Source organism: Gymnogyps californianus, chromosome 2 (genome assembly GCF_018139145.2).
Source record: "Gymnogyps californianus isolate 813 chromosome 2, ASM1813914v2, whole genome shotgun sequence".
Lineage (NCBI taxonomy): Eukaryota > Metazoa > Chordata > Aves > Accipitriformes > Cathartidae > Gymnogyps > Gymnogyps californianus.
The window spans coordinates 27,899,153-27,922,184 of record NC_059472.1 but is presented as its reverse complement, the minus strand read 5'-3'; the positions used below and the strand labels follow the sequence as shown (position 1 = coordinate 27,922,184).

The 23,032-nt window shown below is 40.1% G+C and overlaps 2 protein-coding genes across 3 annotated transcripts in view; one reads left to right on the top strand and one right to left on the bottom strand.

Moving 5' to 3' along the window:
* NBN (nibrin) overlaps nucleotides 1-1,336 on the bottom strand; it is a 32,695-nt gene extending 31,359 nt beyond the window's left edge. Inside the window, exon 1 of the mRNA XM_050892333.1 lies at nucleotides 1,160-1,336. Coding sequence (XP_050748290.1) covers nucleotides 1,160-1,190 — 31 coding nt within the window. The 5' untranslated portion in view covers nucleotides 1,191-1,336. The remainder of the gene's footprint in view (nucleotides 1-1,159) is intronic.
* On the top strand, nucleotides 1,304-21,431 carry DECR1 (2,4-dienoyl-CoA reductase 1). Of its 2 annotated transcripts, none has more exons than XM_050892336.1 (10): nucleotides 1,304-1,366; nucleotides 9,110-9,312; nucleotides 10,293-10,350; nucleotides 10,498-10,584; nucleotides 13,084-13,231; nucleotides 16,436-16,535; nucleotides 17,824-17,896; nucleotides 20,116-20,262; nucleotides 20,578-20,640; nucleotides 20,738-21,431. In XM_050892336.1, the coding sequence occupies exons 2-10, from the start codon at nucleotides 9,191-9,193 to the stop codon at nucleotides 20,795-20,797; spliced, it is 858 nt and encodes a 285-aa protein (XP_050748293.1). In that variant the 5' UTR covers nucleotides 1,304-1,366; nucleotides 9,110-9,190; the 3' UTR covers nucleotides 20,798-21,431. The 2 variants fall into 2 exon arrangements, with proteins under 2 accessions (XP_050748293.1, XP_050748292.1); XM_050892335.1 differs by lacking the exon at nucleotides 1,304-1,366 and adding an exon at nucleotides 5,627-5,853.
* Nucleotides 21,432-23,032: the final 1,601 nt, after the last annotated feature.

The window sequence follows — 23,032 nt, the reverse complement described above, 5'->3', positions numbered from 1 at the left end:
TTAAGAACAAGTGCACCAACTTTGAGAGCGAATAAATCAACACTGTGATCAGCAACTATTGAACCAATACAATGAATGCTTATAACAAATTCGTTCTAACGCATTCCAGTCAGATTTGTCGTTCATTATCTCAACCCATCGAGCCCCACATTGGGCGCCAAAAAGGACTGTCGTGGTTCAACCCCAGCCAGCAACTAAGCACCATGCAGCCACTTGCTCGCTCCCCCCACCCACTGGGATGGGTGAGAGAATAGAAAAACGTAAAACTCGTGGGTTGAGACAAAGACAGTTTAATAGGACAGAAAGGAAGAAAATAATAATAATGATGATGATGATAATAATAATAAAATTACAACAATAATACTAAAAGAATTAGAATATACAAAACAAGGGATGCACAATGAAATTGCTCACCACTCACTGACTGATGCCCAGTCAGTTCCCGAGCAGTGATCCGCTCCTCCCGGACAACTCCCCCCAGTTTATAGACTGGGCATGATGTCACATAGTATGGAATATTCCCTTGGCCAGTTTGGGTCAGCTGTCCTGGCTGTGTCCCTTCCCAACTTCTTCTGCCCCTCCAGCCTTCTCGCTGGCTGGGCATGAGAAGCTGAAAAATCCTTGACTCAGTATAAACACTACTTAGCAACAACTAAAAACATTAGTGTGTTACCAACATTATTCTCATACTAAGTCCAAAACATAACACTATACCAGCTACTAGGAAAAAAATGAACTCTACCCTAGCCAAAACCAGGGCATAAATTTAACAGGCGCTGTGGTCTGCAGTGCTCAAGGGAAAAACCGGAGGCTCAGCCATGCACGAGTGCCCAGGGCGAGGAGGACCTCTGTCACCACTAGTCCACACCGGACCAACGCAGCTTTGCCCGAGGAGCACGGACAAGCAAGCCCGACTGGAGACCCCAGTGGAAGCCGAAACGCCGGCTCCTGGCGCCGGTACACCTCGGCATCCGAAGGTAACGGCCGGGCCGGCAGGTTCCGGCCTCACGGGCCGCCGCGGGACTCGAGCCGCAGGCCAGGCGCCGGCCCCCCGCCCCGGGGATCCGCGCAGACGCAGGCCGGGGCGGGGAAGGGCCGGCGGCCCGGGGTGCCCGGGCCCAGCCCGCCCGAGCGGCGGCGGTGTCTGGCGGTCCCTCACCTTTTCCTGCGGCGGGCACCAGCTTCCACATCCTGGAGGGCGGCGAGGGGCGCCTCGGGGCGGGGGAGGGAGGTTGGGGGCGCTTCGTCCAGCGCCCCCCGGCGAGCCGGGGCAAGGCCGGGAAGAGAAAACACCTCGCTCGCTGCTGCTGCTGCCGCCGGAGCCGCCGCGTCCCTGCGAGGCCCGGGCCAAGGCTGCGGCCGCGCGGTGAGAGGGGAAGGGAAGGGAGGGGAAGGGAAAAGAGCGCTGGCTATCGGGGGCAGGGAGCCAGTGCAGCCGGGGCCCGGCACGCATGCGCGGCGGGGAGGGACAGACCCGCGCCTGCCCGGCCTTGGGAGGTCCCTGGTCTCTCACCAGCCCTGCGTGGGGCCTGCCGCTTTCCCGTGTTCGCGGCCCGGGTCTCCGTTGCAGCCCCCGGGAGCTGCCGGTCGCCCCTGCCCCGTGACCGCTGAGGCTGGGACTGGCAGCCCCAGGCTGAACTGAGGCGGGGCTCCTGGGCCCAGGGGCAGGGTGCAGGTGGGGGCCCCAGGTGAGGCGGGGCAGGGCTGGCAAGGCCTGAGGAGCCCCCCCACCCCGACAGTTGCGTCCCTCTGTCCTACCCTTCAGAGTGCGCTGATAGCCCTAACACAATGCATTGCATGCAGAATAGGAAATACTGCAGAGATTCATCTCTTAACTGAAAGCAACTTTTGGATAAAAAGAAGAAATGTACTAGAATTTTAAGTAAAAGAAAAAATGCCTGGGAGTTTGAAGGTCATTCGGCAGGTTACCAAAGACTCGCTACTCTGTTACGCTGAATTTTCTGGAAAGGAACAGCAGAGGGCAGGTATGGAGAAGCCATATGTGCATGACTCCAGTCACACACATTTGATGTAAGGCTCAAAATACCCATTTCCCCTTGTGCTGTGCAGCTCACAAGGAGCAGAGTGTCAGATGCCTGATGCCCATAATCATTTCGGCCAGCAGTTGGAGAGCAAATTTCTTCCTACTGGGAAATCAGCTTGCTTCTCAAGTAATGAATATTGGTAATTGTTTGCCTCTTATCTTTGTAAAACAGCGAACGCTTTTGGAGGTATGTCCTCAGTTAGTTAAGAAGTTTTAGCATCAGAAAACCTGTGGAGTTGAAATGGAGTGGGGGAACTCAGGATAACATTTTTCTAATAGGAAAAGATTAATTCAAAACATACAGAAATGTAAACAGGAGCTGTCAGTCACAAATGTTGTTTCTGTAGAATCATAATCTGTTTAATCTCCATGTGGTATGACTTTAAGTATCCTTTGTCCTTAAATGTTGACTTAGATACCTTTTTATATTTTCCCTCCTACGCTTCTCCTAAGATAAATGATCCCAGTCTCCTTAATCTCTTTTCTTGCGAGTTTTCTTCATCTTCTTTGCTTGTTTTTTTTAGTCCCTCATAATTTTGCAATTTCAGTCAGTTTTGAGCTAGGGTGACCAGAAATATAGAGTGTATCCTAAATGAGACTATTTCTCTGCTTTATATAACTGTACTTAAATATTCTCTGTATTGTTGTCATTATTCCATGTCTTATTTATCCTGTTGGCTTGACTTTTGTGATTACAACCTCATATGACAAATCATCATCATAAGAAACTGTATGAATCCTGTGAACCCCATTATAATGTTTATACTTTCAATCTCCCTGCATTTATCCAATCTTATTTTATTTTCTGGTACCGTGTTTTCCCATTCATTTACCTTCTAGACTTCTTGAGTTCTTGCTGTCTCTCTGATCCTGATTGACCCAGCTGTCTGTCCTGTAATATTTGTTGGTTTTCTACTTGTTCCTTTTTTCATTTCATAAATAAATGATTCTGCAGAGTCCAAAACTCAGAGACTATCAGAGCAGAAAGAGGCATTTCAGATATTCATATGGACTGCAGGCTTAACTTGCAGATAACTGGTGAAATAGTACCATAGTTGACTAACCCCTGCAAAACAGTATCTAAACAGAATATTAAGGTGATCTATCATTAAACTTTTGCCCTGAACAGAAATGTAGGTCTGTGTTATGTCCATGTTAATATTTTATCCCTGACCTAGGATTTTTTTTTTTTCTTAGTAGCCTTTTGTGTCAAAAGTCTCTTGGACTATTTTTAAACTTTATCATCAGGTGCTATGCATTTCTTTTGACAAGGTAGTTTGAGTGGCAGAAACAGCACTGGCATGCAAGTTTACAATGAGGACTCAGGTTTCTGTTGAGCTCTATGTTACGCCACTTGGCCAAACCCTTGAAAATCAAAATTATGCCTGCCAGCTCTTATATATTCATTACCTCGTAAGCATTTCTGTAAGAGATTATTGAGACATAATTATCTTTGCAGAAAACTAGTGCTAGTTAGACACTTTCAGATCATGCTTCTCTAGATGTTATGGTTTTTAATTACTTTTCCCCTACAGATGTTACAGTCCTATAATTTCTCGTTACCCTAGAAGATTTTTTAAAAAACAGATACTTTCTGTACTTTAAACCTCCTGACATACTTTAAACCAGAGATTGGATGCTTTAATATTTCAGTTAAGCTATTCTTAAACTCTTCCTAAACTTGTAAATAAGCATCACCCAAACTGAAGTAGGATTTTATAAAGTGGAGTAATAGCCTATTAAGCCAACTTATTTTCCTTGTAAAATGCAGATAGTCTGCCTTCAATTATATTTTTAGATCGTGAGACATGAAAGTGTTATTGCAGTTTTTAAAATTTGTCTGCTTCCTAGTCTTGGAGACTACTTTCTTCTTATTACCAAAAAATAACAGGTCTGATATAGGAATTGCAGCTCATCAATGAAAGTTGCTGAAAAACATTTTCTGAAATTTAATTTTGTCATAACTTCTTGTTCACTTTTACCATGACGACGATTCTTTCAGAGGTAGCTGTTTGGCACATTTCTATCTTCCAATGCGTAAAAGGTTTGCTTTTGTAGTTTGTTTCCTCTTACTTGTCAGCTTCATTCCAGTGAAGCTTTCTAAATTCTGTAGTATTTGTTAATTTTAAAACATCTCTTGAACTATATTCGCTCCCTTTCTCCAACTTTCATTTTTTTGTTCAGTGATTACATCTCTCTTGAGACTCTGTGTTTTGAATCAACTGATTTTAATGAAATGTTACTATCTAAACCTTACAGTGACTCTTTAACACCTACCAGATATTTGACATACCACTTTAATGATCCTGTGGCAACTACTACTTAGTGGCGTGGCACTATTGCTTCAGTGGCTGCCAGACGGTATGCAGGACTAATAATGATAACATACTCTGGAACTGACCGTACCAACAGAGCATCAACATTTTTTTTTTCTCTAAATGTTGAACAATGAGCTGTTTGACCATTTTTATACAGGGTGCTGATGACTAAGCCATAGGATTTTAATTTTGATGCCTCTGAACTCCCATAGCAGCATGTATTCAGTCTGCCCTGAATGCTTAATTCAAAAGTTGATAGTATAGACCCACTGATAGGTTTGTTGTCTTTCATGCCAAGTTTTGTAACTGCGTAGATTCGTCGGTGTGATCTCTTCTCCTCAAAACCTGCAGCTTTATCAAATCCCTAAGTTCTTATGGCTACAGTGCTACTCCCCCATCCCCTTACCCTGCCTTTCCTTATGGCCAGATAGGACTCTGCAGGCTTCTCTGCCTTATTACCCAGGCTGTGCAAAAGGGTGGGTATCAGTCAGTCATTACCTTTCCGAACAGCCAGTCTACGTGCTCAACATAGATAAATCAAATGTCTTGTTATCTCAACATAATCCCCTGTAGATTAACATGGTTTAATGTTCACACACGGCTCAGGCCTCTTCTGAACTCCACTGACAGTGCTGAATTTGAAATGAGGAATCTTGGTCTTTCTGGTAAACCTTGCTTCACAGCAGTCAACAAGGTGAAAGGTGTTGGTGTGTGCAGTGGGGCCAGCGTGGAGCCTCTGTGCTGCTGCTGTCAGGGAGCGAGCTGTGAATGCGCTCAGCACAATCTCACCCCAAATCAGGCCGTGTGTTACCCACCCCATTTGAAATCCCAGTTAGCAGACTGCTGTGCCACCGCTTGTCTCATACTTCTTAAATAAACAACCCCCTCCCCCAAAAACACATGCCAAGAACTGCCAAGACCGCTTGAGAGGAGCTATGCTCAGGATACAGAGGGCACATCAATTCCTGGTTTTAGATCCCACAAGGCAAAAAAAAAAAGATATTTAGTGTCCTTCAAATAGAATTGAGTAAATCATTTGCAATAAAAAAAACCCAACCCAGTGAAGCATATAAACTGAACCGAACACAATCTGTTCCTCGCAGCTGGAACTCGAGGCCTCGGGGTGGTGGCAGTGGCCGGGCGAGGCGCCCAGGGGGCGGGGGCGGCCGGCGGGGCCAAGCCCCTGCGGCTGGCGGGGCCCCGATTTCGTGCTGCAGCGACGGCCTCGCTAGTTCCCCACCTCAGTAGCTCAGGCAGGAGTGTCGGCGGCGCACTCCGACCGATAGCGCACCCGTGCCCGGCCAGGGACCGCGGGGAGACCCGGCTGCCACACCGCCTCCCGCCCCGGGGCGGGCGCTGGCCCCGGCCACGGAGCAGGCGCACAGCTTGCCACGCCGGGCCCCTCGGCAGGGAAAGATGGCGGCGGCGGTGCGGCTGGGGCGGTGCAGTGTCCGTGGCGGTGCCGCCGCTTGCTTCTCTGGCAGCGGGCGGGTAAGGTGCTCCCTGCTCTGGTGGGGCCGAGGGCAGTCGGCCGGTGCCTCGGGGGTGCTCCGCGATCTCCTTCACCGCTCCCCCGGGGCTGCCCGGGCGCTCTTGTCCTGTCAGAGGGCACGGCGGGTCTCTGCGGACGGTGCAGCCCGTCGAGCCGACGCCTCCCGGCCGTCTCACGGGCTTCCCCCCCGCAGTCGCGGGGAAAGCTCTCTCGCCGTCGTCGAAGCGGTGTCGAGGGGCGGCCCAGGCTTGAGGGGAGCTCCGGCTGCTGGGGTTTGGGGAAACAGCCGAGAAATGCCCCGAGGGTGGGGACACCCCCCGGTTCTCCTCAGCGCCCGGCGCAATCCGCGCCGGCCCTGTCTGCCACAAGAGCCCTCGCAGAGGTGCAGCCTGTGCTCCCCGGGACATGGCCCGCCAGCCCTGCTGCAGGGCAGTTGCCGTTTCTCTCCCATATCAGTACAAGCTGTAGAGGCATTGGTATTGCCCTTTGATCCCAATAGCAAAGTTAGGCAGTGCGGTTTAGGTAAAGTGGTTTGAATATTGCTGCGGAAGCAGTGCCATGGCTGATTTGTGTGGGTGTTGCTGGACGCTGTTTTTGGTGAGTTCTGCCCAGGCACAGTGCTTCTTACCAGTGACTGCTTGTGTGCTTCCGAGAAGGCCGCCTGCAGTAATTTCATGATTCACTTCCACCCCCTGGGTAGGGGTTGTTTTTTGGTTTGTTCATGTTTTGGGTTTTTTTTTAAAGCTGTTTCCTGGCTTCTTTATATCTCTGTTTACACCTGAGGTTTAATTTAAAACCTTGACCTTAAATAGTGGAGTGATCAAATTGAGTGGATCCTGTCACAGAAGCCCCTAGTGCAAGGTAGTAATGAAATGATAGCAGTCTCATGAAAAGATTGCTGAATTACATCATCTTTACTGACTGCTTGATGTCGTTACAGTACTTTATTAATCTTGGTGCAGTCTTCCTGCGTGCCCCTGCTGTGGCGTGCTCCCTCATGTTCCTCCCCCAAGCAGGAGGAAAGCTGCTTGCACGGTTTCTGTAGTGCTGAGCAAGGGGAGTAGGCTGTGTCCGTCACTAACAGAGCACCTGATCAGGCGGACTCAGTACTGTGTAGGGATTATCTCCAGTTATCTGCTTATACTGGAGGAAGAGGGAGTCCAAATGCAGTCTTGATTTGTAGTCTCTGCCATGAGCTGAAGTTCTCCAGAGGGAGCCCTTCTCTCTCCCTGCGTACCTGAAGAGAGATGAGATGAATAGGGGACTATTCATCAGGAAAGACCCAAAGGAGAATCTTCACACGCCCCTTTCCTGGAGGCTTAATAGTATTCTGGTACTCCGTGAAAATATGCAAATTTTATTTTCGTTGGGAGAATTAAAAAAATTATCAGTATTTTACAGACATTTGGTGGCAGATCTGATCTGTAGAACTTTGTTATTTCAGAAAAATGTTGTGACATTCTTTGGATTTTTCCATTTGGTCTGCTTCTGTTCCTTAGAACCGCCTTTGGTTTATTTTTTAATTTGTGAGAAGCCATTGCACATAGCTCAAGAGTCCAAGTTCCAGAAAGAATCCCTAAAGTACACATTTAATATAAATGCTGTAGGACTTGCTGCATTGCTTTACTTTTGTGATAATTCTAGCTTTAGTTTGAGCTTTACTTTCTTAATTTTGTTCTACATAGTGCCCACAACTCTTCCTTACTCTTAGTTTTTGTTTCATCATTTCTTTGGAACATGAGCTGCACTAAATTGGCAGTGTAATTCCATGATTATTCTCTCTGTTTTCACCTGTGTTGCTCACATGCAAATGTATTATCACGCAGAAAGATTCACATGCACGCTTTCTCAGGCCAACTTTAAGCTCTGTGAAACCCCCATCCCTGTGCATTGTAGCTGTGGCATGTGCAGATTATTCAGCTACCACTAAAAATGTTGTCTCTTAATTTTAGTGTTGAAAATGTGAGTTGGTAAATAGAACAATAAGTTGCAGTATTTTTACTATTATAAAATAACCTTTCTTCTTTGTGTCAACCTATTGAACAATTGCATGTTTTTTAACACCACCATACAAGAGTAACCATTTAGTCTTCTTTCCTAAAATTCTACTAGAATTTTTTGTATTCACATAAAAACATTAAAGGCTCAAGTACAAATTAGTATTAGAGAAAATAAATATAACTTACATTCTTCTCATTTTTTGCACATAAAAAATAAAAATAATGTAGTTTTGTCATATTTAGAGGTGTTTGCAGCTTCAGGTTAAGGTAACTTTTGTATTCTGAATAATTTGGGAATTTCTGAATTACTACTGTAATGCTGCTGTTCCAAAGCATTTAATTCAGTATTTAGCTTAGGGCTTGAGTTAGTTTAGTGTTTTAGGATGCTAGAAATATCCTCTTGCCTATTTTTGCTGTGACTTTCTTGGTGACATCACAAATTTTTCATTGCATTAATGGGATGTTTTCTTATTAACATGGGTCACTAGATGTCATACTGAATTTTCTTCTCTTTTCATGTATGTTTTTAAACACATACCAATCATGGGGTTTTTTGCAAGGACCAGTTCATCGAGGGCTAATTTACTGTAAATGGTATTTCTGATGGGTGTAGTGCTGATAACTAAACCTTGCACAGTTTTGTCTGGGAGATGGCATTGGTTTGCTTAGCAGCTCCAGTAACAATTGGGACAGGTCTCATGGAGTTTGATTCTACCCCATTCTCCAGTAAAGAAGAATGTTTTGTTGACTACAGTAGTAAAGGATCAAAGCCTTGAAGCTACTACTGATGCTTTTGAATTTGTAAATATATACACGTGTAATCTCAAAATCACGTGGATTTGTTAGGGCTAAACTCCTTATGCATAAAGTACAGTACCTATATGAATCTGAAACCCAAATCCTGCTGGGAGTCTGTAATTAGTTGATAATGGTTTTCCACACACTTTAGTAAAAGTGACAGACGTAAGAATAACTAACTTTCAAAATGACAAAAATCATGATTAAAATATTTTTTCAACAGTTCTCTAGTTGCAATGGAACATCTAAAAATAGCTCAGGTGCTTCCCTAGTCTAATATTAGCATTTTTGTGAAGGTCTGCGTGTTTTAGTATAATATAATCTAATAGTTCCTAGATTCAATTTATAATAAGGCAGTTACGATTGTTACGTCCACTGTCATAAGAAAATCTAATCTTGCGTAACAGTCCTGTATACAGAAATGAGAAAAAACTAACTTTCCTCTTTTTTCTTTCAGTTTTTCAGCTGTGGGCCAAATGTGCTGCATCAAGAGAGCAGTACACCGCAAGCTGCATTCTTTTCACCTCTTCAAAAAGTGATGTTGCCACCAAACACCTTTCAAGGGAAAGTGGCTTTTATAACTGGTGGAGGTACTGGGATTGGCAAAGGGATAACAACAACTTTGTCCAGTTTGGGTGCCACATGTGTTATAGCAAGCCGGTAAATATTAATGAAAACGTTTTAGAGCTTTCATTTAGTACTGAATGCTGAATAGATCTGTATTCTTCTTCATAACGGATCTTGTTTTATTCTTCATAAAATGGATAAATTTATTCTATTTACTTCAGTACACTTTTAAATTATAATGTCATATTGTAAATACCAGAAACTTGCAGATCCATTTACAAGTGTCTAATGGTGTAACCAGCAGTAGGAAGAAATAAACTAAATGCCTTTCCATGAAATGCGGCAGCAAAATAAACAACCCAGAATATTAGACATAAAGTCAACTAAAGCCTAAAAGAGAACACAAAATTGAAATGGCCATTGTTGAACGTTTTGAATGTATTATTGCAGGTGTTCTTGATACAGATTTGAATTGTAGTAAAGAATTAAAGCCATTCCTCTTAATTCTTGTGACCTCAAAACCAGCCCTGATTTTCACTTAACGAAGATGATCTTTATACGGTTCTCTTAAGTAGCACTACAGTAAAGACTAGAAAAACAATCTCATTTTTAATCAAAATGAACAAAAGTGTTGTGACATTCGTCCAAATAGCGGTTTAGATGTTTATTTTTAAATCTGAATATGCGTGTCCCTTCTAAAATACTAGTAGAGTGGTAGCTAAAACTAAGTTATGATTATGTACTTGGAATGAAAATATTTTTTCTACCTTACCGTGTTTGATTAGCTCACAATAATCTCTTATTGTAGTCACTTCTGAGTTGCTTTGAAGTAGCAGTAACCAGAAATTACTTAGATTTAAATAGTTTTCTTTCAGAAAGTTAGTAACTGAATATAGTTTTTATCTTAAAGCTCAATTTTCATGAAAATCAGCAACACACATGCATGCACATACATATTAAATGATATTTTAAGGTTTAGCTCATATTTGTGCAGAAAAAAATCACCAGATTTTATTAATCTGAATTAAGTTGCGTTTAATTGAAATTTAGTGACATTGTATACTTATTTCTAGGAAGCTCGATGTTTTGAAAGGAGCCGCAGAAGAAATTTCTTCTAAAACAGGGAGTAAGGTAAATTTCACAGAATTATGTATATGTTAGTTGTTATAATTTAAATGGTTATAGGATTTTTATGCATTTATGTGCTTCTGTGGGCTTGTTTAATTTATGAGCGATATGGTTTTGAAGTCTTACAGCTGCCTTTCCATTATTATATAGGTTCATGCCGTCCAGTGTGATGTGAGAGATCCAGTTTCAGTTAAGAATGCTGTTGCCGAAATAATCCAAGTGGCAGGACATCCTGATGTAAGTGTTTTAGTGAAAGGAAATAACTTCAGTCTTCATTACTGAAAATACTCTGCATAGTAGGTATGAAGAAAATGACTATGATAGAAAGTTAATGGAATCTAAAGAGACACTAGACAAAAAGTGGCCGTACTTCAAGATAAAGCTAACATTCACAGTTAAACTGGTTATTCCTGTGGTTCTTAAAATACGTAGCGGCCAAATAGACAAAATGTTGTTGTCCTTACTCTAAGGACTAACAGTTTCTTTGTAAACAGTGGGACAATTATGATGGGATTCTTTGAATTAATTAAGTGAACAGAATATTGCTCTTAAATCCTCCTGAAAAGGTGACTTGCCTGCGTTGGTACCGAATTACACCTGTTGCTTATTAACAGAATGTTTCACAAATTAGAAATGGAAGTAATCATAAACATCTTCTTTGGTCCTTGCTGAGCTTATTAAAATACACAAAGAAGGTTCCAACTTGAAAACTAAGTTCTCATAAAATCAAGGAAGAAATCTTCAGACAAGCTAAGCATCTGTTTTTCAATAGTTTGGCACAAAATACAGGGCTCTCTACATCAGACTGTTGCTTTGAGAAGGGTGATCTGGTGGAGTCTGAACAATGATAGGCACCAAACTGATTTGATCATGAGAGAAACAACTCAGATTCTGCTAGCTGATAGAAAGTGTGATGAGGGTGTTAACATCGATGTAATGGATAGTCAGATTTAAACTGTTTACTGTAGATTTGAAACTGTGATCTGTGTATTGTAGACACTTTGCATTCACCAATAGCTTCCTATAGACATGGAAGAGAACCTACTGAATTCTAAGTGTGGTAAGAAGTGGAGAAACTATTTCTCACAGCTGTATGCTATAACAGTGCTATAAAATAAGTTAGCTCACTGTCCTGATTTGTAGACAAGATACTCTGGATATTATTTTGACTATTAGTTACTGCAGTTTTTGGCCAAAGCACATCACGATCTCCAGGTTTTAAGTGTGTGCAGAGAGGGAGGAGACTTCTTGCTATATATTACATTTTTAGTACACCAGTAATTTTCTGAATAAATACTTCCCATGACTTGTTCTTTACAAGCATTTCCTTTCTTTCTAATTTCACATGTTCTGTGTGTTTAAGAGAGACTGCAGAGTAAATTGAATATTCACTTCTTTTTGTCTCACGTGTCACGTCTGTCACTAAGAGAAAAATAAATTTACGAATGCTGCAAGCCTGGGTATCACTGCCACTGTGCATGTGAGCTGAGATCTCAAAGATAGAGGTTAATGGCAGTGTCATATTCCTTCTAGCTTTGTTTTGTTCATTCTGTCCCCAAGACTGTTACTCCTAATTAGAAAGCAATCATTCTTTTGTCACATGGATTATTTTAACAGTCATGTATGTCTACATACCTCAAAGATCATATCATGCAGTCCTTAGTTCACTAGTTTTATTATTGTGTCTTCGATATATTCAGTGATTCAAGTAACCTCCTCAGTATCTTGAGGTGTTTGGATTTTTTTTTTTCTTCAAACTCTGGGGAGGCCTTTAAATTGTATTTGCCATCTGTATGTATAATTTATGGCTGTTGCATTTTATTTGTTTTATATTCATGCAATATGTGCTGTGCTCTGTTTTGTTATTGAAGATTCTAATGTCTTAATTTAGCCCAGGAGTTCTTCAGGACAAAGACATTGTTTTATGTGCAAACCTACGTGAATCTAGGTGCCATTCCATAAGTAATACACCATTTTATTACTTCAGCACATTATATTATTATTAAATATACAAGATCTGGCCACACAAGTTTTGGTTTAAAAACTGCTTATGTGACGCTTAGTCCCCTTAAAAAAATATATCTAACTTAATAGCTTGAAGGGCTAAGCAGATGATACATCAAAAGTATCCTCTGCCTAATTATTGTTTGTAGAAAGGCAACAAGTGATGGATATACATCTGTTCAAAAAAAGTTTTGTACTAGTTGCTTGCGGTTCACTAAATCATAGTATTCTCTGTCATGACTGATTAGACTTCCTGTTATGCAACAGTCAGCTAATCCAGACTTTAGTCATCAGGTTACCTGAACTTCTTTTGCTTTTATTCCCATGCATCCATTACATTAAATATGACATGTGACCTTGGAACTTGGTGGGGACGAACTTTTCTGTTAGGATGCACTTGAGACACTATGGAAAATAGTGGCTTAAGTCACCCTCTACATTTACAGTTCCTCAGTACTAAGCTAGTAACTACAGCAGTTTGGAAATACAGTTCATTTTCTGTTACTGATACATATCTATGCTGCAGATGTTAAAATTTCTGATGGATTATTCTCTCTCTCTCTCTCTCTCTCTTCACCCCCCAGTCCCCCCTCCCCGCCCCATACCTCATTTGATGAGGATATTTTTACTTTTCTACCTGGAAACACTAAGAAGTTCCTTGTAAATTCTTTGCTTTTCTCTCAGGAAGAGTTATTTTTAGTTAACTCTTAGGTTTTCCTTCATGTGTTTCAGGTTGTGATAAACAACGCAGCTGGAAACTTTATTTCCCCTTCTGAACGACTTTCTGCTAATGCATGGAAAACGATAACTGATATTGTGCTTAATGGTACTGCTTTTGTAACTCTGGAAATCGGAAAGGAGCTCATTAAAGTACAAAAAGGTATCTCAAGATAAATGGTAACTAAGCATTGTGACATTATTATTTATTATTGCTTTCCTTGCCTTGCTATTATTATAGCCAGTTTTGAGAGTTTGAAAATAAACTTAATTTTTAACATGCTACATCTTTTCTAGAAAGAAACTTCATTTTCAGTAAAGCCATACTTAAATATCACACAGTAGAACTGGCTAGCAATTACTTCATTGTAGAATCTGTCCTTAAAATTGGATCCAGAGGCCATGAGGTTGAATATAAAAATCTGATTGCAGAGTTTGTACTAGTTGTAAAATGTTTTTAAAATTTAAAAAATAAGGCTTTGTTTAAAACATACGCTGTTATTTCTTTTGAGTCTTCTATGTCTATGTTGATTTCTTTGCGCAGCTGAATGTGTGGCATTTATTTAAATGAACAGCAAGTCAGGATATCACTTTGAATTTTCCTCCTACACTTAAATAAATAAAATTCACAGCTGTGGTATTTGACTAATAGCACTAGAGAATATTGCCTTTGAGACAATTTGAAGAAGAATTTAAAAATGGAAATCAGTATTAGGTTTTATTTTCCCAGGTATAGTTCTTAGTTCCAGACTACCTAGGAGTTTAATCCAATATTTTAGCTTTACCTTAAAAATGTGATAGTTCTTTGATATACTATTTAGCCAAAGATTTACTGAACCGAATTACTGTCTTTAAGGGAAAGATAATATATGCCCTTCTATGTTATATCATAGATTATATACAAAGAACTGCTTTCATTTTACATTATTTTCTAGTTAGGAATTGAAAAAAATTGAGCTTATTTTTTGATCAGAAAGATATCATCTCAAATAGCTTTTAAAAGCAGTGAGGTATATTGTGGTTTTCCATGTGCCTTCACTTCTGAATCCTGTTTTCTAGGTACAGCCATTGTGTTGAAATAATCCTTTGTCTTTGCACTGTATTTCTCTAACTCCTGAATTAGTTGAATTTCTTCAAAATTCCTCAAAAAGTACTCAGTGGGTTTATACTATTTAATGATAACAATATAAAGTTAATGTTGTTTCAGCAAGTCTAACAGTTTCAGTCAGTTGACAAGGTATTTCCCACATATTTTAGCAGCACATGAAAAGATCATTTCCGCCTTTCTAGTGCTAATATTCCCACATTAAAAACCCATCCCCAACTCTGACTTACTATATCATTATAGCAAATTATTGTAATAGCTTGCTTTATGGCCTTCCAGATGCATGCAGTGTCTCCCTATAGTAATTTGAAATATAGCTTTAAAATGCCTTTGTCTCTGCTGCTGTTGAATGAAAAGCTACTTTCCTTGCTTCCACCCTCAAATTCGGCAAAATCCAGAAGTCATTCGCCTTCATGTTGTCTCTCTTCCTTTCACTTCTAAGCTTCCAAAACGTGTGAATTTCTTTTGCTATTACTTGCATGCCTTCTTTCTACGGGATTCCATCTGTAAGTAAGACTTTTTATTTAAGGCTTTCTTTAAGACATGTTTTTGCAAGTAAATCAAGTGTACCTGTTTGTCCTCTCATTCTCCACCTTCATTTTCTTTTTACTTGCTCGTTTTCTTAAATTTGAGCAGAGAGCTTAGTTTCTGAAGTGATAGAGCTGCTACCTAATGCAAATACTTTAGCACAGTCTGTAAGGATGCTGTACATCTGATGGTTACTAGAACACTGGCACATCCTTTAGGTCTGCAGCATGACTTACCTTAAACCTAATTTAGTAAATAATAAAAGTGCTCTGCTTGTAGACTCTGGGTTTGTACTGGTGTTTCAAAGGGATTTGTAATCTGCTAGTGCGTTATCTATGCACTAAAGTTTTACAAAATGAGAGGAGTTAATTGGTTATATTGTCCATTTTATGAATATAGGCTTTAGAAATAAGAGTTGTGTATGAACTGAAGTGTACTTTAAACTTCAGAGCTGTAAATTTATCAGTCATTCTTGCTTCTGTGTTAGGTTCACCCAACTCACCTCTATTTAACCTGTATTTTAAAAATTCTATGGTTTAATTCTGCAAAATGTATAATTAACAATCAACTCTAGATAACTTCAAACTTGTTCTGTGTTTTTTGCCTGTGTTGTTGTTTTCTTTTCAAAGTCTCTCACTGTAGACTACTTTTTTTATAAATAGGGTCTATGGTTTCTGGATATCTGCTGGCATTTCTGTCAGTGCTTGTTTATGGTTTTCTTTAGTTTCTCTTGTGTGACGTTACCATAATTTTTTAACGGAGTCTCTACTTCTTCATCACATATGTTCTATCAGTAACGTATATTGTTTTAGAAATATCCCTTGGGTAGCTATTCTAATTAAATTATTTTTAAAATACAGTAAGTAGAACAGTTATTTTAGTTACTGTGGCGTAAGTAGTGAACTGTTGTCACTTGTCCTCCATTTCTGAGTTACGGTAAGTTCATGCTAGTCATTAATCAGACAATTAGAATTTGCAGGCTTCTATAAAAGGAAGATTAAATAAACAGCTGCAGTTTCCCTTATTTTCCATAAAGTTTTTGCTAAATCTGTTATAAAATATAACATATAAAAGAAAGTGGTCTTTTTATAATACAGTTTGTTGTGATAATAATGGGAAAAAGTTATGCATGTTAACTTTGTCATAAGCTCTACTGCAGAAAAAGCTTCTGAAAAATTCTTAAAAAAACTCATATTTTTTTTCTGCATAAACTTTAACTCAAGCCCTAAACTGCATCATTTTAAGATTGTGCCAAACCTAATTGTTAATGCTGATTTTTTATTTTTCTTTTTTCAGCCAGGAATTGATGAAATTAGCATGAATTACCTGGTTAGTGACTACTAGGCTAGGGCAGCTTCTAAAAAGACACTGTAAGATCTTAGGCCTTCGCTCCAGTTAGACTGATTTGCACATGTAAATTCATTATCAGTAGAAGTCTGAGGGTTTAGACCTTTGGGGCGTAATCAATAGCTATTTACACTTATATGGAACAACTCAACATTCATGGAAAAGAGGGAACTGAAATAAAAAGGCTTGAAAGCAAAGCTTCCAAGACTAGATTTTTAAAATATCTTTTTACAACCCAGAGTGAAGTGGCATCCCTAACACTTGAGCTGCAAAATTCTGTACCACTGAGGTTGCTTTTACCTTAAGTTCAGAGTTTGATCTTCATGCATTTTTTTGTTTGCTTGGTGAGTTGTTTTTTTTTTTTTTAAATGTTTTTGCAACTTCCAGGAGCAGCGTTCCTGGCTATTACAACAATTTATGCAGAGAGCGGTTCAGGATTTGTGTTGCCGAGCGCCTCTGCCAAAGCTGGTGTAGAAGCAATGAGCAAGTGAGTAATACAGCAAAATGTGTGTTCTGCTTTTCACATCCTTGAGATAGGGTAATTGGTCTATAAAAATGGAGCTAGTTGGTACAGTCATCCTATTCCATTGTATCATAAGAGAACCTTCCAGCCTCCAGTGTCCTAGCAAGAAAATAGTATGCCGACAGCTCCTTACAGAAGGAAGTATTAACTGCTATTATTATGGTGATTTTTATCGCAAAGAAGAGATAAGGACAAGTGGAACTACTTCTTTGAGCAATAGCAAGTTCGAAAGTTTTAATTACAGTTTCGATAATCAAATTCTCCTGCATTCTCATGGGCGAACCAGCACTTAAAGACAGTTATTAGGGGAACTGTTCGAGATCTATAGTGCCTTCCACTTTCTTTTGTTTCAGGAAAAGATGTGCTTGTATTTGGGTGGAGTATACTGTTGCTTCACCTATCTAGTTTCATAAATGTGTTTCCTATCACTATTTTAAATTAAGATCTGCAGTTATACTTAATTCAGAACAGTATCATGTGATATATCCATGTTACTCAGCAAACGAAAGGATTTCTATTATTATTAACTATAGGACAGTCCTTCATAGCAAATGGATCCTCCTCTGCACTTCGGCAGAAGGAATTGAGTAGTTTGGCAGCCCTTTAGTAACTAGAATTCCTTATCCAGAAAAAAATGAGGGAATGAGTGATGGTCTTGATTTCTCTTCTATAGAGCTGTAACTGAAGTGTGTACTTTTCAGAGACTTTATGACCCAGCTAATTCATTCACAGTAGTAGATGATCTATCTGAAGCACTGCTTATGCAGAGAAAATGTTGCCATAAAGCGAAATTTTTCTACTGGTCCCGTTTTAGAATGTAACCTCTATTTTGTGTTATTTTAAAGCATGTAATGTGAGAGCTATGTTGAAAATGTTAGAAATGTATACTTGTGGGATAGTCTAAATTACCAGAGAAAGATGGTGGCCTGACAGTAGTTTGTCAAGGAGTTTAGGTGCTAAAATCATCGGTATGATTTGAGAGGGAGAAAGAATTGCTCCTTAATGTTGCTATAGCTATGATGCACCTATTAAATCAATATTCCTCTGTTTGTGAATGTGATTTTTTTTTTTTTTCTTCTCTGAAATGTTTTTGTTAAGAACAAAAAAAACCCCTTAAGCAGAAATGCCTGTTTCAGGAAAATTGTAGTATTTACATGTTTGATTCAGTTTTAAATATTTTTTTTTTTTGCTGAATAACATTATTAAAATACTGTGTTTAAAATATTGATGCATTCTGTTAATGAATTTTTAGGTCTCTTGCGGCTGAATGGGGTAGATATGGCATGAGATTCAATGTGATTCAACCAGGTCCAATAAAAACAAAGGTACATAGCATCAAGTGAAACACAGCCTTGAATATGTTTTGTAGTACAGACTTAACTTTAAGATAGTCTAACCTTTTCTATAACAGTTAAATTCAAGTATGATTTGCTTGGTAGTCAAGACTATGCTGGAATATTGAACACACTACCTCTCAATTCTTTTGTAAAATAAAATTTGTGAAACTTCTGAAACCTGCCACTGCCTCTTCTACTACACTAATATAAATGAAACCTTTTTTTAGTTTTTCAAAGAAATGATATATCAAAATATTTAATGTTGATTCTTATGATCTGTATGTACCTAGTTCATCAAGTGAAGTGAATTCTTACACTTGATGGGGTAAAAGTGCCTATTTCTGCCTGAACTAATTTTTAAACAAAACATCTCATCAGTTGCAAAATTTCAGAATCTCTTTTAGGTATATGAGAACAGAATCTCAGTAGTTTTGTTGAAAATCACAAAACAAGAAAGAGAAAAACTAAGTCAGCAAGGAAATGTGAAGCTTTGGTATGAGTGAAAAGGAGGACTGGAGGGTTTGAAGGAAGTAATCCAGACTAGCTGGAACAGGAAGAAAAAAGAAACCAGTCCTGCAAGAGGAGAGAGGAGGATCCATTTCACATTGAATCAAAAATATTACAATTATGAGCAGTAACAGCTAATAATGGTATTACTACTACCTGCAAAATGTTGGTTTTGCTGTTGTTTTGGGGGTAGGGGTGCAGGGTTGCTTCTTTTTTTCTTTTTTCTTGACAGTATTAGATGCTACACTGGACAACTCAGTTTTACCTTTTTTGACTGTAAAGATAAGTGGCAGTATCAGCAGGGTTATAAGAATGTTGAAACAATGTTACAGGATCAGTCCAAAAGTCCTCCAGGCCTTGTATCTGGTGGATTTTTAGGCAAGAGTAGAAGAAAAACATTTAATGACTGTTGTTCTTTATGTCTCCAGCCTCTGGCAGTCTATGGCCCAGGGAGTTTGATACAGTTGATATCTCTTTGTATTGTAATCATCTTGATGGATTTTTTTTTTCTTCCATTAGTTTGTCCTGTGCCTTTTTGAATTCATACAAACTTTTGGCATCCATTACACCACATGGCAAGGTCACTTTGATTTATAAATTCTTAGGATTTTTGGCAAGTTACCTGCTTTAAATGTCAATATTGCTACCTTCCATTAATGTTTCTGATTTAAACTAATAGTGTATATCCCACTTGAGATACTGTGTGTTCTTAATAAAGTACGACATTTGTCATACTGGTTACAAGTTAAAATTTCCCTGAAAGCATAAAAAGGCAGACAAGCTTTACTTAAAACAGCATATTGCAAAATTGAGGCTTTCTGCCTTAGGGGCTACATCCATGTCTTTAAAAAACACTGTTGTAAGTCAAGATAGGAAAAGAAAAAAGCGTACAAGCGCAATACTGTTAAGCTTATAAACTGGCATTTAAAAACATGGCAATAGAAGACTTAAATGGTGTGAGTACAGCCATGATTACATAAATTACAGTGTGCTTTAACTCTCATACCTTCAGTAACTTAACATAAATGTTACTCATACATTTCTGATTTTGCCTGAGGAGGTTGTTTCCTTGTGGAGGAGCCAGGAAGAACAAAAAAACTCTTCTATTTCCCATGCCATTCTAAGCTCTTCAGATACTAAAACTTCCAGTGACTTTATTTTAGTTCTAGCCATTGCTGCAATTTGGCTGAACTTGATTTTTTTTTTTTTTCCTTTTCGGTTTTACTTACTCTGTCATGTATAATTTATTTCTGTCACTTTCCTGCTGCTCTTCTCCCCTTGTTCCTCTCCCTTGTCCATGCAGCAGTTTTGAGTCTTGCTTATTTCCTCAAGTGTTTATCAAGGGTGTCTGGGAAACAAAGATTATTAACCCCTTTTGTTTGTCATAGATAGATGGTGGATGACTATCCCAAACATGTTAAATTCCAGCTTATCCTCAGTAGATTCATATCAGTGCAACAGGGATAAATTGTTTTCTGTTTCCTACTTTCTTCTTTTTCATCCTACTGACAAAGAGGGTATAGACAGTTTACTCACATATGTTAACTTCCATATTGTTTATGCGGAGTCAAATCTCTGTTGGATTTTAATTTCTGATGTAGTTAAACTTCTTTTTGTAGTTATAACTTCCTCTTCTCCCCCCCCCCCCCCCCCCCCCCCCCCCCCCCCCCCCCCCCGGAAATGGTTCTCTTAATTCTCAGGGTGCTTTTAGCCGCCTTGACCCAACAGGCTCGTTTGAGAAGAAAATTATTGAGAGGATTCCCTGTGGTCGTCTGGGAACCATAGAAGAAATTGCAAATCTTGCTGCCTATTTCTGCAGTGACTATGCAAGCTGGGTTAATGGAGCAGTGAGTTTTGGTTGATCTTGTTTATACAATTAACCTGTTGATGGTTTGAGTTTTGCTGATATTTTTTAAAGCCCTGGTGTCAGAAATGAAAGAAAAACTGTTACTTTTAAATCCTTTACAAGCATTATTAACATATTAGTTGTAACGCATGGTAGTTAGTACCTTTAAAAAGAACTTTTAAAAGTGATTGAATTACATTATTTTGAGCATGGGTTTTTCTGATCCAAATCAATGAAAATTACTTTCACAGTTCATAATAAGGGAATGCTACAGAAAACCCACTGTTATTAAATACGCTGCTTATGCTTTTTCTAGGTTATTAGAATGGATGGTGGAGAATACGTTTCTATGGCAGGAGAATTCAATGATTTGAAGAAGGTATTAAATCCCGTGCTTGCTATTTTACATTCAAACAAATACTTCGATGTGTAATTATTATATGGAATTCCAATAAAACACTCTTTTCTTTTATTAGGTTACCAAAGAGCAGTGGGATATAATGGAAGCAATGATTAGAAAAACAAAAGGCTCTTAAAGTACGTAACTGTATGGTGGAGATTTTTTGGAAATGAACCACTACTTTTTCATTAATATTTAGAAATAACCAATTGTGAAATAGCCTTCAAAATCTTTTGTATGCTAATTTCAATAAAATATTTTGAAATTGTCATATTTTGAATATAGCAAGTTGCCCTGGTTTCGGCTGGGATAGAGTTAATTTCTTCCTAGTAGCTGGTATAGTGCTGTGTTTTGGGTTTAGTAGGAAAAGAATGTTGATAACACACTGATGTTTCTAGTTGTTGCTAAGTAGTGTTCGTACTGAGTCAAGGATTTTTCAGCTTCTCATGCCCAGCCAGCGAGAAGGCTGGAGGGGCACAAGAAGCTGGGAGGGGACACAGCCAGGACAGCAGACCCAAACTGGCCAAAGGGATATTCCATACCATATGACATCATGCCCAGTCTGTAAGCTGGGGGGAGTTGTTCAGGAGGAGCGGATCGCTGCTCGGGAACTAACTGGGCATCGGTCGGCAAGTGGTGAGCAATTGCATTGTGTATCACTTGTTTTTTATATTCTAATTCTTTTAGTATTATTGTTGTCATTTTATTATTTTTATCATCATTATTATTATTTTCTTCCTTTTTGTCCTATTAAACTGTCTTTATCTCAACCCACGAGTTTTATGGTTTTTGATTCTCTCCCCCATCCCAGTGGGCAGGGGGAGTGAGTGAGTGGCTGCGTGGTGCTTAGTTGCTGGCTGGGGTTGAACCACGACACGTGTATTTTTTCCCTTCTATAATCTAATCTGTTGCCAATAGTGAGCAACAGTTGTTCACTGAAATTTTATTGTTCTTTAGGTTATGTCTTGTATAGCCATGCCGTGGTCTACAATTAGCTTTTCTTTTTAATATTCAGAGGATTTTTTTTGTTTCTCAGGTATATGCAAATGTCTCTTAATATTGTAATACCAGTAGTATTTCAGGACTGTCATAACTGAATATAATTAATTAATTCAGTGAGCAACTGACGTCGTCTACCTGGACTTGTGCAAAGCTTTTGACACTGTCCCACATGACATCCTTGTCTCTAAATTGGAGAGACATGGATTTGACGGATGGAGCACTCAGTGGATAAGGAATTGGCTGAATGGTCACACTTGAAGAATTGCAGTCAATGGCTCAATGTCCAAGTGGAGAGCAGTGATGGGTGGCGTTCCTCAGGGGTCGGTATTGGGACCGGTGCTGTTTAACATCTTTGTCGGCAACATGAACAGTGGGAGTGAGTGCACCCTCAGCAGCTTTGCAGATGACACCAAGCTGTGTGGTGCGGTCGACACCCTGGAGGGAAGGGATGCCATCCAGAGTGACCTTGACAGGCTTGAGAGGTGGGCCTGTGTGAACCTCATGAAGTTCAACAAGGCCAAGTGCAAGGTTCTGCACATGGGTCGGGGCAATCCCAAGCACAAATACAGGCTGGGCGATGAGTGGATTGAGAGCAGCCCTGAGGAGAAGGACTTGGGGGTGTTGGTTGATGGGAAGCTCAGCATGACCTGGCAATGTGTGCCTGCAGCCCAGAAAGCCAACCGTATCCTGGGCCGCATCAAAAGAAGCATGACCAGCAGGTCGAGGGAGGTGATTCTCCCCCTCTACTTCACTCTGGTGAGACCCCACCTGGAGTGCTGCGTTCAGCTCCGGGGCCCCCAACATAAGAAGGTCATGGACCTGTTGGAGCGAGTCCAGAGAGGGCCATGAAGATGATCAGAGGGCTGGAGCGCCTCTCCTATGAAGACAGGCTGAGAGAGTTGGGGTTGTTCAGCCTGGAGAAGAGAAGCCTCCAGGGAGACCTTATAGCAGCCTCCCAGTACCTAAAGGGGGCCTACAAGAAAGCTGGAGAGGGACTTTTTACAAGGGCATGTAGTGACAGGACAAGGGGTACTGGCTTTAAACTGAAAGAGGGTAGATTCAGATTAGATGTAAGGAAGAAGTTCTTTACTGTGAGGGTGGTGAGGCACTGGAACAGGTTGCCCAGAGAAGCTGTGGATGCCCCATCCCTGGAAGTGTTGAAGGGCCAGGTTGGATGGGGCTTTGAGCAACCTGGTCTAGTGGAAGGTGTCCCTGCCCATGGCAGGGGAGCTGGAACTAGGTGATCTTTAAGGTCCCTTCCAACTCAAACCATTCTATGATAATTGTTAATCTGAGGAAAAACTAAGAAGTTAAGTCCAAATCTTCACACTGCAGTAATAAGTCCTAAACTTGCAAATACCAAAGTTTC

What these genes read in the sequence shown, in the direction of transcription:
- DECR1 (XM_050892335.1), top strand. Translation starts at nt 5,779, where the DNA reads ATGGCGGCGGCGGTGCGGCTGGGGCGGTGCAGTGTCCGTGGCGGTGCC. An exon ending in GCTTCTCTGGCAGCGGGCGG is followed by an intron (nt 5,854 to 9,109) that starts GTAAGGTGCTCC and finishes TTTTTCTTTCAG; the next exon opens with TTTTTCAGCTGTGGGCCAAA. An exon ending in GCTCATTAAAGTACAAAAAG is followed by an intron (nt 13,232 to 16,435) that starts GTATCTCAAGAT and finishes TGCAACTTCCAG; the next exon opens with GAGCAGCGTTCCTGGCTATT.